This window comes from Cydia strobilella, chromosome 4 (assembly GCF_947568885.1).
Source record: "Cydia strobilella chromosome 4, ilCydStro3.1, whole genome shotgun sequence".
Taxonomy (NCBI): domain Eukaryota; kingdom Metazoa; phylum Arthropoda; class Insecta; order Lepidoptera; family Tortricidae; genus Cydia; species Cydia strobilella.
Window position 1 is genome coordinate 19,361,271 of NC_086044.1, and position 12,293 is coordinate 19,373,563.

Sequence of the window (12,293 nt, forward strand, 5' to 3'; positions counted from 1 at the left end):
AGTATAATATCGCGTTCCTTTCCACGTGTTAAGTTACACATCTCACATATAAGATAATAGGTCAGTATAAACGGCTACAAATTCCGTATTGCGCAAATTGATTTTGGCTTAACGACCCATTATAAACTTCTGGTAATTGGATTATGAGTTAACGATTACTGTATGTAAAGCCGCAGACGAATTATTTTCATTAATTTCCAATGACTTCGAAGATAAAAGTGATAATAATAATTATTTGCAATATCAAAATAACCTCATCTAATATGACCGGCAATTTAATCAATGGAGTTGCTTCCGATATTAAAGACTTTCCACATTCTGCATATTTGGCTATAGAGTGTAGCTCAAGTCGTGGAGCAGGTTACTTTTCGTGTGGCTCCTCTATAGTGAATCAAGCTGTTTTGTTGACTGCTGGGCATTGCATCATTGGGTGCCATGAAAACGTTGACGCTTTTGCTATATTCGGACATCAGCAGAGAGATAAGGGAATGGTTGCAAACGTGTCGCATATCAAACTGCATGAAGATCATTTCGAGGGTTCGTTGTCAAACGATGTAGCTCTAGTGTTGTTAAAGAAAAGTTTGAAATTTAGTTATACAGTTAGAAGAGTGGCTTTAATGAGACGTCCACCAACCGTGGATGATGCTACTGTTGCTGGTTGGGGGAAAATAGATGTAAGTACCTACACTAAATTAGTATTAATAGTATTAGGGCCAGTTGCACCAACCACAATTAACAGACTGATTAACGTCAAGCAGCAGAGAAACAAACTATGAAACTTTCCATACAAAAAGAAATAGCAAACGGTAAAACGGTGACAGACGATTTGGTGCAACCGACCCTTAATACCCTTTTAAATAGATAAATCTGAATAACGTCTGTCGACGGGGAGAATCCACTTATTCTTGACTGAGCTCATTATGACAACGAGGCTGTGTAATCTATATCCAAAGGGTTGTCAAGTACTTTTTAAGATACACAGTCAAACGTAGTGCCTACGTCCGAAAAAGGGTGAAAAAGGGTTGTGGTAACGAGTGCCTCCTTATGTTGTCGACATACAATTTCCTCAAACGAAGCTATCTGCTGTTATAATAAATGGCATTATTTGCTCCAATCGTTTGAATTCTTTATCAATATCATTAGGAGCTGTCAAACGACGTGTCTAACATCCTGATGAGCACACAACAGAAAATTCTGCTCCCGTCGACTTGTACTTTTACCATGAACAACCCGGCTGGTACTTTCTGCGCCGATAGTAGGCCTGGTACAGGTATTCCTGCAAGGTAGGTGTTTGTTTGATCTTATGATATATTCGTACGTATCTAACGAGAGAAACATTTTTATATTTTTTTTTTACAGAGCTGATTCGGGCAACGCCTTGGTAATCAATGACTTTATCCAGATAGGACTTGTCTCCTACATGGACCCCCATATTTCTAAGAGGATCACTGTGTACACCAACATCAGCTATTTTTACGGTTGGATAAAATATAACGCTAGGAAATTATTTTGTACAGGAAAAAATTGTAAATTGCACGAAAAGGTCGGTAAATCTCTTAAATTGTCAATAAGTAGACAGAAATACTCAACTCTTAAATAGCTTGATTTTAAATAAATATTTGATGTACAAACTTTTTCGTATTACTTAATAAAAAAACAGTAACTCCCTAGAGGGAATAAAATGTGCTATTATAGCTGTCGCCAATTCGTCTCATTAGCCTAAATTTAAGCCTTGGGCCAAAAAATGCTCATTTGAAAATTGAACCTCTACAGAGTAAAACTATGAAAACGGATTATATCGCGTATATTGAATTTATAATACATCCCCACACATGAAAAGACGTGTCCCGCCGAGTTTGTTGCCGGTCCCATATTGGGATACCCTCCTACAATTTAGGAGGGAATTAAATCTGCTCGGGTCCGTGGTGTAGGGTTGGAGCCGGCGTAGTTTTTATCGCGTATATATATATACATCTTTACTAGAAAATAATTGTAGTGTATAACTAGCCTTATGAACCGATTTTGCATGTACAACCAGCCTTAAAGTCTATGATTGTTCATTATTTTAGTATGTGGGTATTTTTGCACTTTGTAATTTTTCCTCAGTCACCCGTTGACCACGAACGCTGTAAAGGGTTCGAAACGTCGGGATGTATTATAAATTCAATATACGCGATATAATCCGTTTTCATAGTTTTATTTCATGAGTAACTATCGCGGTAACTGAAGACAATATTCTCTACAGAGTACCTAAAAAGTCGGCACATTAAAATAATCGGTTGACCAAATCAAAAGTACTTACAAATATATCAGGCAAAACCATCATAAAACACAACCTCGAAGAAATGGAAACTCGTAAAATTAAAACTGCATACTGCACTATTGATTATTCGTAACGTGACCTACTTAATTACGGAATTAAAGTGATTTATATATCTAATTACAATATTATAAAATTAAAACTAACCTATTAAACCTAAACTGTATACACTTAGTATATAAAAACTTATTAATCACAAACTAGTCCCGTCAAAAATTTCCTTTTAAGTCCCGAACTGTTCCCTACCTGGCCCAAATGTTCCAAATATGCCAGTTGCGTTGCCACGCTGAATGGCTAAGGATATATTTGTTGGACCAGGTAAGATCCAGCACGGGGGTCACAGCCTCTGTCCCTCAACCGACGCCCGATCTCTCTGACCAGCTTTTTGGCCTCGGCGCACCATGGCCCAGCCGTTTCGACAGCAACCGGAATGAAGTCGTACACTGGTCCAAGGTTGGTGTATTTGCTGTGTTTGACCTTAGCAGCGGCCTCAGTCGCTGCACCTGCCTTTTTAAATGTGTGGCCGACATGAGAGGGAGCAAACGTGCACACACATGTGGCATCCCACAGCAGGCTCGGGCCTTTTGCCCACGGGACCAGTGTAAGACCGTCCGGCCTTTTGCCATCTGTACGGCTTAAGCCAGGAGGCTCTAAAATGCATGGTATGTTCGCCGAGACTAAAGCGCGTCGAAGCAGCTCGTTAATAGCTTGGTGCCTAGGTATTCGCCCTACACATCGGACGCAACTAAGCCCGTGGTGCCCATTAACCTCGACCATTACCCCGCAAGGGCATCTGTAGGGCTCACATATCCTGCTCCCAAGACGTAATGCGACACTCACCCTCACAGTGTCATTGTCCAGCAACGTTCCTAAGTGAGGCGATGGCAACGCGTGCAGCCAAGCTCCTGATTCGGGCTCCGCAACGGCCTTCAAACGGGCTGCATCTGCCCCGAATGCGCCATCCAACAAACTCGCATGTACTTGTTTACAAAGAATGTCGTCCCAAAGCCTCTGTGAAGCAGGATTCTCGGGTTGTAAGCCTTCTGGCGAGCGAGAAGACCACTCAACCAGCGCCTCACGAACAAACGGAACGTAGGTACTGTCACCGTCCAAACACAATATCTTAGCGACAAGTATATATATCTAATACTTTCGCTATATCAATTTGTTGTAATGCAAATAAACAAAATGCATCGGGCCAAATCGACCCGTTACCGCAGTGAACGTGTTAACCTTATAGTCTGTCAAGAAATTGTAGAAAATTATTGAGGGCGCCACTTCCTACGTAACTGTCACATTTTTGACGTAAAATGCTTAAACATGTCAACAATTTAGTATGCATATTTTTTTAGTTCCATTTAATTAAATTTCTATAGTTGGTCAAACCAAATTGTCAGTAAATAAAAACAAAAAAAAACTATACATCATTTTCTAAAAAAACTACTGAAATGTCAAAAACCTTCCGTCAAGTTCAGTGTCATCAAACATCATCTACTTTAAAATGTTTTAGTAACTAAAAATTATTGTAATGTTAATAAAAAAAACATAATTTAAGCAATACCGTATCTCCCCTAAACACATATTCGTCAAAAAATGAGTGCGTTTTTACCTCTTCAAGTAGTCGCACTATTATTTAAGCTCTGTTGGGTCATAGTTCCAGTCCTCCTTTTTCTGGGCCTCGCTGGTACGTACATATTATGGCAGATGAACGGTTACGAGGAAAGAATACAAGATAAAGTAAACGATATCGTCACCGCCTTCCTCATGTACTGACAGCCGTTCTCATGGCAACGGGTTTGTTATGGCAACAACGCTCGATCAAACGATGGCTACAGACGAGGATAAAACGAAGTTGGCCAAACTTCTTCAAGGTCTGGAAGTGCCAGAAGTGAAATTAACGGAGAAGTGTCGTGATATAGTGAATTTGTTCCACGAAAAGTTTGATAAAGAGGTTGAGGAGGAAGAGATGAGAGACCGGGTTGCCAGAGAGACGGAAACGTTTGACGAGAATCCGTATAAGGTTGACAAAGGGTTGCTGGAAGAAAATGAGAGAAAACTGCGCGAACTGCTTGCTATAGGAAATCGGTTAGTATCGTAATATAATAAACTAAACTACGTGATCCTTTAAGGGTTAGCGGTAAACATTTTTAGGTATGAAATCGGCAATCATTACAAAACTCAATGTAATGCAATTCGTCAGGACAATGTGAGAAGGCCTATGCCCAGTAGGACAACGTATTTAAACTGAACTCGACGACACTCCACTACCAGTAGGTCTAGACTAGAGTACATTACTTATTTCTACTCTAGAATAGGTTAGGACAGATTTAATTGAATCCTAGGTACAGTCAGTCAAAAGTAACGGATCATACTATACGACAAAAGTATCAACCATGATTCTCTAATAACAAAAAGGGATATGTCTTTACATGTAAAGCCTGCGGGGCTAAGATGGACGGCTGTCTATCATTTGTCACCATACCTGTCACGCTCTAACAAGTTCATAAGTGCGAAAGTGACGCATGATATGACAAGTGACAAAAACGCGACCATGATACCGGTGCTGACCGGGAATATATGATCACGCGCCATGTTGCGGAATTTCACTAGAACTATTTTTTTCACACTATACTGACCTGTCACCCTATACTTGAGAATAACAGCGCCCTCTTGACAATGATCATATATTTCTGTTCAGGCTTTAAAACAATGAGACTACGACATATACTTTGGAATGGAACGCGAACTGTAGAGATATATGCCTATTTGTAAAAGTATTCTAGGGTGGCAGATAATTTTGGCGCGTTGTTTCATCCGCTACTATGAATGCTGCTATGAATTTTTATAAAGGTAGTTTATTAATATTTTTTATATTTTTATATTTGTTTATTATATTTTTTCGACCTGTAATGGATTATAGATAGTTTGTGTTCTTAATACTTTAAGAGAGACCGTATTTTTTTTAAATCTAAAACCTTAAATAATCTTAAAATCAGCATTGCGATACAGCGAGGAAATGCCGCCAGCATCCTTGGTACAATAAATAAAAAACATAATAGGTTCCATAATATGGTTAGTAACTCTTTACTTAAGAACTATGTTAGAATATTATTAAAAGGAAAGGAAAACTAAATAAAATAAAATTGAAACAACAACAACAACAACAATGCTCCAAGGGCTTATTTTAGATTTAAGCTAGTTATTAATTTCGTTTAATGTGGTACCACTGTATATAATATCTTGTAAGCAATTTAGAATGATCAATAAAATTATAATAAATATTGTAAAAAAACTAAAAAAAAAACTTAAAATTCATAATAAAATATTTATATACATCTAATGATTTGATACATTTGATGAACATTTATCTCTGTTTGACCTAATGGTTGACTGTTAGAGAATGCCTTTTGTTTGTGCAATAGAGTTGAAATAAATAAATAAATGATTGTAAAGTTATTGGTGCAATAAAGAATATTTACTTATTTATTTACAGAGCTAAAAAGGAATTTAAAGAAGGCGTCCTTTGTGCAGCCGATCCTAAGCGACCGTGGCGTACCAATACCAGCAAAGAAAAGTTACTTCGCATCGACAACGAACTCAAGCGCCATCACGAAGTTGGCTCTCAAGCCATAGCACCCATGACTGACGGTGACATGAGGGACCTCGTCAAAGAATGCCAGGAGGAAACCCAAATTTCTGCTAAGATCTCAGCCGAAAGACTTAGAGATACAGTCGATTCGGCAAAGAGAAATCTACCCAATTTTCAATACAGGAAGGTTGATAATAGCACCGCTACTGCCATCTTACCAGAGGCACATGAACCTCCCTCAACTCAAGATATTACTCTGATAAAATAAGTTTTCTTGGATAATTATGTAACATTTGGTATTCGGTCTATAAACTTGTGCATGCATAGATTGCTTATTTATTTTACACAGACCAGTAATGAATCTTCCACTAACTAATGATAAGAATTGGCCATATTGTACATGTTGAAACCAAAAAGATGAATTTTGAAATAAAAATATTGACAAGTAAGTTTTTCGTTTTCTATGTCTCTCTCTCTTTCATGTAATTATTCAATTCAATTCAATTATTTATTTGATTCGAATCATTTTGATCCATATAGTGTTAGTAAATACAACAAAACTTAGAATGAAATAAGGTTAGTGACATACAATTACAATTCACAAAACACACACATAAATTATAAAATAAAATACAATAACAGCTAGTATAAAATCTAGGCAATCTAGATGCACCATTTCTCAACATCTGTTGCGGCCACGTGTAGACTGTTCCAGTGTTTGAGTAATGGTGCATCTATCTTACCTGCCAACGTTTTCAGGATACTATTGTTACTGCCACACAGTCTCCGCATAAGTGACGCCGATCTGTTGCGTATAATCGCAAAAAAGTCGTCCGTGTGCGCCTCCGCGAACATTCCGGACGCACTACAGTGACGCGGCAGTCCCATCAGCATCCTGAAAACGTTATTGTACTGTATTCGTAGAGCATTGTACGCTCGCTGCGTATAGCCGCCCCACAGGCTGCAGGTATAAAAAGATTGGCAGAATGCCTTAAACAGTGTCTTTTTCACGTCTTTATTACACCTAGCAAACCTGCGCGCCAGCATATTTCCGCGCACGGCCAACGCTCTACGCTCCCTCTCTATGTCGAGGTCATCCTTGAGGTCCTCGGTAACCCAGTGACCAAGGTATTTGAACGTTTTAGTGACCTTGAGAAGTTCCCCTCCCAAGGTCACAGGGGGTATTGTTTTGTAAGATTTTCTTCCTGCTTTGAAAACAAGTACCTCGCTCTTTTTCCCATTGTACCTTAGCCCATGTTTTACCGAGTACCTCTCACATATGTCCAGCAACTCTTGAAGTGCACTCATGGATGGGCTCAACAACACCATGTCATCAGCATAACTGATGTTATTTATGGATTTGCCATCTACGGAGCATCCGACATATGCATTGTTGAGCTCATCCATAAGCTGGTTCACATAGAGATTAAACAACCTAGGAGAGGACAGACCGCCCTGCCTAACTCCACACTCCAGTCGATATTCATCCGAGTGAACGCCGGCCCACCTGACAGAGTTAACCTGGTTTCCGTACCAAAATTTCAGGATCTCGACCAACTCCTCGGGCACACTGGTCTCGTTTGACAACTTTTGCCAAAGTATATCATACGAGACCAGATCGAAGGCCTTCGATAAATCTAAGAAGCAGGCGTTCACTGGTGTATCCCTGCAAGTATAGTACTGGACAGTGCTTTTCAGACACATAATAGCCGACTCTGTGGAAAGTCCTGGTCTAAAACCGAATTGTGCGTCATTCAATTTAATATGTTTAGCTAAATGTCTGTCAAGCAAACTGTCCAGCACTTTTGCCACAACGGTCGCCAATGATATTGGTCTATAGTTTTTGACATCCGACACATCACCTGTCTTGTTTTTAATGACTGGTACCACAATTGTCCTCATCATGTCTGATGGTAAATAAGAATGACTGATACATAAGTTAAATAGTATTGTGAGTACTCGTGGCAGGTGTATGCCAGCATTTTGCAAGTGCTCAATGCTGAGCCCATCATGACCCGGCGACTTACCCCTCTTCATACTTTTAATCGCCACCTGTACATCACACTCCGAGAAACGCACAGTCGACATGAGGGGCTCGGCCTTGGGCTGATTTACAGACCTACCTAATGGCGATGTCACTTTAAAATGATCCTTAAATAGGTTGGCAATGTCAATGGGTGAGCACCGACCTTCGACGCTCACAGGAACACTCGGCCTGGGGTTCATACGATTTGTCTCCTTCCAAAATTGTTTAAAGTTTTTACTCGAATGGTGCGAAGCAAGTATATCCATTTTAATTTGCTGTTGGTTGTTTTGGCACCATTTGAGCTTCGCTTTAAACACCTTCCGGGTCTCACACATATACGTGTATATTGGTCCATTGGAAGGTTTACCAAACCGCATCCACTCGAGAAACCCAAGCCTCGCCTCCCTATGTGCATCTCTTACATGCTTATTCCAACCCGTTACATAGAACTTTCTCCTACTACTATCGGCAAAGCCAGCCGCCGATGCATTACTTAATGCTTTAATAATGTCTTTATATAACATATCTATGCAGTGCCGGTGGCTCACCTCACAGCATCGAGAGTCCGTACAATTTAACAGTGCCAACGGACACTGCATGTTGCTCAGCTGCTTGTCACATAATCTCTTATAGTATGCTACTTGGTCGGCATCCCTTTCTCCCCAGCGTATTTTGTTCGTAGCATTACCGGCTATTTCCACTTTTGTTTTAAGAAGCTCGAGATTACACTTGATTACTAGGGGAAAGTGATCCGACCACAATACGTCATGCAATACGCTGATGTCAACAATACTCTGCCAAGCTGACTCAGTTACCACACAATGGTCTAGCCAGCGCTTACAATTTTGATGCGATTCGCTAACAAAAGTGAAAGTGCCTGACGACGCTCCCAAATATTCTATATCCGCACATCGCCAACTTTGCTCAGAGCAAAAGTTCAGGAGCTCCGTGCAAAACAGTTCGCCTGGGTGCGCGTTCAGGTCTCCTAAAATGTACACAGACTCCACCTCCGTTGTATCTATAATTGCACATATTTCACTAAGGCAGTCAGTGAACTCGGCCAGATTGTCCGCTGAGTTAGTTGGCATGTACACCGAGAATAAAAGAAGGGTACGGTTCTGTACTGTTATTTTTATAGCCGTTAGACGCACACTATTGCACTGAACCACCGAGACGTATGGGAAAGCGGATTTTCTCCAGAGAATACCTACACCGCCGTAGGGCCTACCACGCAGCACGCCCGCCGACGAGTCCACTGCAGACTTTCCAGTATATTCAAAATCCGTGTCTATTTTGCCCAGCAGCGGGACATCCTCATCCATGATCCACAGTTCTTGGAGCGCAATTATATCGCAGGATTTACATAGTTGCCTTATACATTCAGTGGATCGCACTAAGGACTTACAGTTAAAACTAGCAAAGGTGCATGTTGTATTCGTCATACTCTGATCCTTATTCGTTTTGATTGTTATTTGCTCTGTCTCTCTCTTTGTTAGCAAAATTAAAATTAACAAATCTCCTAAAAGATATACCATCAGGCCAATTACCACAATCCATAAAAATGTGTAGCTTATGTCTGGGTACGTAAATCTTGAACGCATTGTAACCTTTGTCCCGTTTCATTCGTATGGCTTCCAAGGTCACAGTCGTATTCGTTTTATCCCATATATACCTTTTAACATCTTCCATGGTAGCCTCCTTGTCAACGTTATTTACAAACAGTGGTATTTTTAAGTCCGCGGCCTTGAATTTATCTTGTACTGTAGTATTAGCCGTACCCTGTTTACCTATAAAACGTTGCTTCCACTTCTTGCCCTCGACTAATTGCCATTCGCCGTCCTTTTCCTTTTCAATGAATTTATTTCTCCATTCACCGTCCGCACGAACCATATCTGCAAACGATTTGCTCCCGCGCCGCTCATATACCGGCCGCTCAGGTTCAATGACCTTTGTTGCCGCGCGGTTCATTAGCTCAGTACTTGGACACTCCTTCGTTATCTCGGGTCTATTACTTATCGCAACATTCGAAACCACGGTGACCTCGCCTTGGGGCTCCTCACGCACGCTTCCAAACGCAGCGAGCGAGACAGAGACAGCCTTAGCATCGATTTGAGGGGGCGACAAGGACTGCGCATGCGCAATCTTATTAGTCATCGTCGTTGTCTCCGTTTCTATGCGCTCTGGGGTTACTGACCGCACGGTGCAATGTGCAAGTTTTTGCGAATCTGTGTGTGTTGTGTTCGTCTTGGACAGTGGTGAAGATGAGTGCACGACTGTTTCTATTCGGTCTGAACTCCCTGATTGTGGTGAAATATTAATCATACCCATAGGCCCACTCTCGTATTTTTCTAGGATGTACCCACCTCTCTTTGTATTAATATTTCCATGATAATTCATATAGCTGTTCACCACTGATGCATTTTTCAATTGTTCTATTTAATTTTTTAGAGAATTAAAAAGATCTATGCTAACACTCGACTCTTTAATCATTTTTAAATCCTGTTTTAGCGTCAGAATGTCTTTTAGCAAACGGGTACAGTCTATATGATCAAAGTTAACAGGCGGGAGCCGATGCAAATCTTTGGCCACAAAAATGGGCCGGTCTTCTGCATGTGTCTCTTTGAACACCCCAATAATATCGGCAATGTTCTTTTGTTTCACTTTCTCCTTCTTCCTTGTAACATTTCGTATTTTAGTCGAAATTGACTCGAACAACAACTGTTTCGCCACATTCACTTCCTGGTCCGAAAAAGCACTTTCACATATTTGAATAATACTCCGTTCATTCATAATCCCAGCTTTATTTTGCACGAACGCAAGCATTTCATTTATTACAATATTACAAGTATTGCACTTCACCACGGTCGAACCGGTTGAGGTCATTGTCCTCTACTTGGTCAGTTGCACGAGAGCACACGTCCGAACGCAAGGTCGCGCGTCAGCTGACTGTGAGTAATATCAAAATGAGAACATTCAGTAAAGTCCAAATAAACCTCTTGATTTTTTTTTGAGATTTGCCCATAATTTTGATTTACCTATTGTGGTAGTGTTCCTTTATTTATCTCAGGACGGTAGTAAAGTAGTCAAAATGGTAGTATTGTGTTCCTGATGGTGAGTTTGGTGGTTAGTTCCCAATTCGCTGGATTCTTGTTTCGTCGGATGGATATCGTAGACTCGGATCGTGACGTCCTAAAGTAAATCCGGCGAAACAAGAATCCGGCGAATCGGGAACTAACCAGTTTGGAGAGTAACGATTCCAGAGTGTACAAGGAGAAACCCTTTTAAGATTATAAGGTCGGCAATGCGCGTGTAACACCTAGAGTTGCAAACACCCATAGGCTGCGGTGGCTGCTTATCACCACCAGGCGGGCTGAACGCTTGCTTGTCACCCTCGTAGTATAAAAAAAAGTACATATCTGTTTTTTTTCTTTGATCTGCTTGAATGTACTTACTGTCCTCTTACCTATTTTATCTACTTGCATATAATTTGTTAATCTTATAGGCAATCTTCTTGACCTGGGATTGGTACATCGAATTCTAGTCTTCCTAGACTCCCTTACACCATTTGACGGCAAAATGACACAAGCCCTTGCAGAAATTTAGCTGAAGATGAGTACTTATTCAATTTAAGTTTTAATTGAAACTATTGCTTAAGGGGCCCACTGACTATCAGTTCGCCGGAAGATATCGGCCTGTCAGTTGTTCGGAACTGTCAAATTTTTGTTCTAACTGACAGGCCGATATCGTCCGGCGATAGTCCGGCGGACTGATAGTCAGTGAGCCGTCCTAAGTTATCGTGCCCACAGCACCGAGGTTTTTAAGTTTTTTGGAGTTCGTTATTGAAATAATCATCAAATACAATGACTGCCGATCTCATAGCAGAAAAGTAACTAAACCTGTAATAAGGATTATATTTTTCAATATCCTAAAACCGATTATGTCACAGCTTTACAACACACATAGTTCGCACGTCCCATAATAATATTTTGTGTAAGTAGTAACAACATATTTTGTTACTGGTATGCAAGCATTGTTTTTAATTAATTAATTATCGTGGGTTGAATGCTTAAAAATAATGGTAGATGAAATTAAATATACATCTTTTCGCCATGACTTATTTGGTGTAACGAAAATATCACTTAAAGTGATTACAATATTAGCACTATGAGATGCGTCACGCAGTCGTGTTGTGAAACATTTTAAATATCTTAGATATAGGTATAAATTAGACAAAGTACAAAATCTAATATAAGTTTTAGAGTCGGATCAAGTTAACTCTGCATGGCATTTCCAATGGCAAAGAGCGGAAATGTTCATCATTAATATAATCTATGAAAATGTGACGTTTATAATCTCAT

General features: G+C 40.2%; 3 protein-coding genes across 4 annotated transcripts in view; 2 read left to right on the forward strand and 1 right to left on the reverse strand.

The window, feature by feature from the left end:
- LOC134740814 (dual specificity calcium/calmodulin-dependent 3',5'-cyclic nucleotide phosphodiesterase 1-like) overlaps positions 1-12,293 on the reverse strand; it is a 541,857-nt gene that overhangs the window by 390,071 nt on the left and 139,493 nt on the right. The gene's annotated exons all lie outside the window — the stretch shown is intronic.
- LOC134740866 (hypodermin-B-like) lies at positions 111-4,093 on the forward strand. The gene is made up of 5 exons (XM_063673519.1): positions 111-674; positions 1,144-1,283; positions 1,360-1,543; positions 2,639-2,773; positions 4,025-4,093. Exons 1-5 carry the CDS (start codon positions 201-203, stop codon positions 4,091-4,093), a joined length of 1,002 nt encoding a protein of 333 aa, XP_063529589.1. The 5' UTR covers positions 111-200.
- LOC134741186 (uncharacterized) lies at positions 3,894-6,198 on the forward strand. The gene is made up of 2 exons (XM_063673961.1): positions 3,894-4,405; positions 5,814-6,198. Exons 1-2 carry the CDS (start codon positions 4,122-4,124, stop codon positions 6,175-6,177), a joined length of 648 nt encoding a protein of 215 aa, XP_063530031.1. The 5' UTR covers positions 3,894-4,121; the 3' UTR covers positions 6,178-6,198.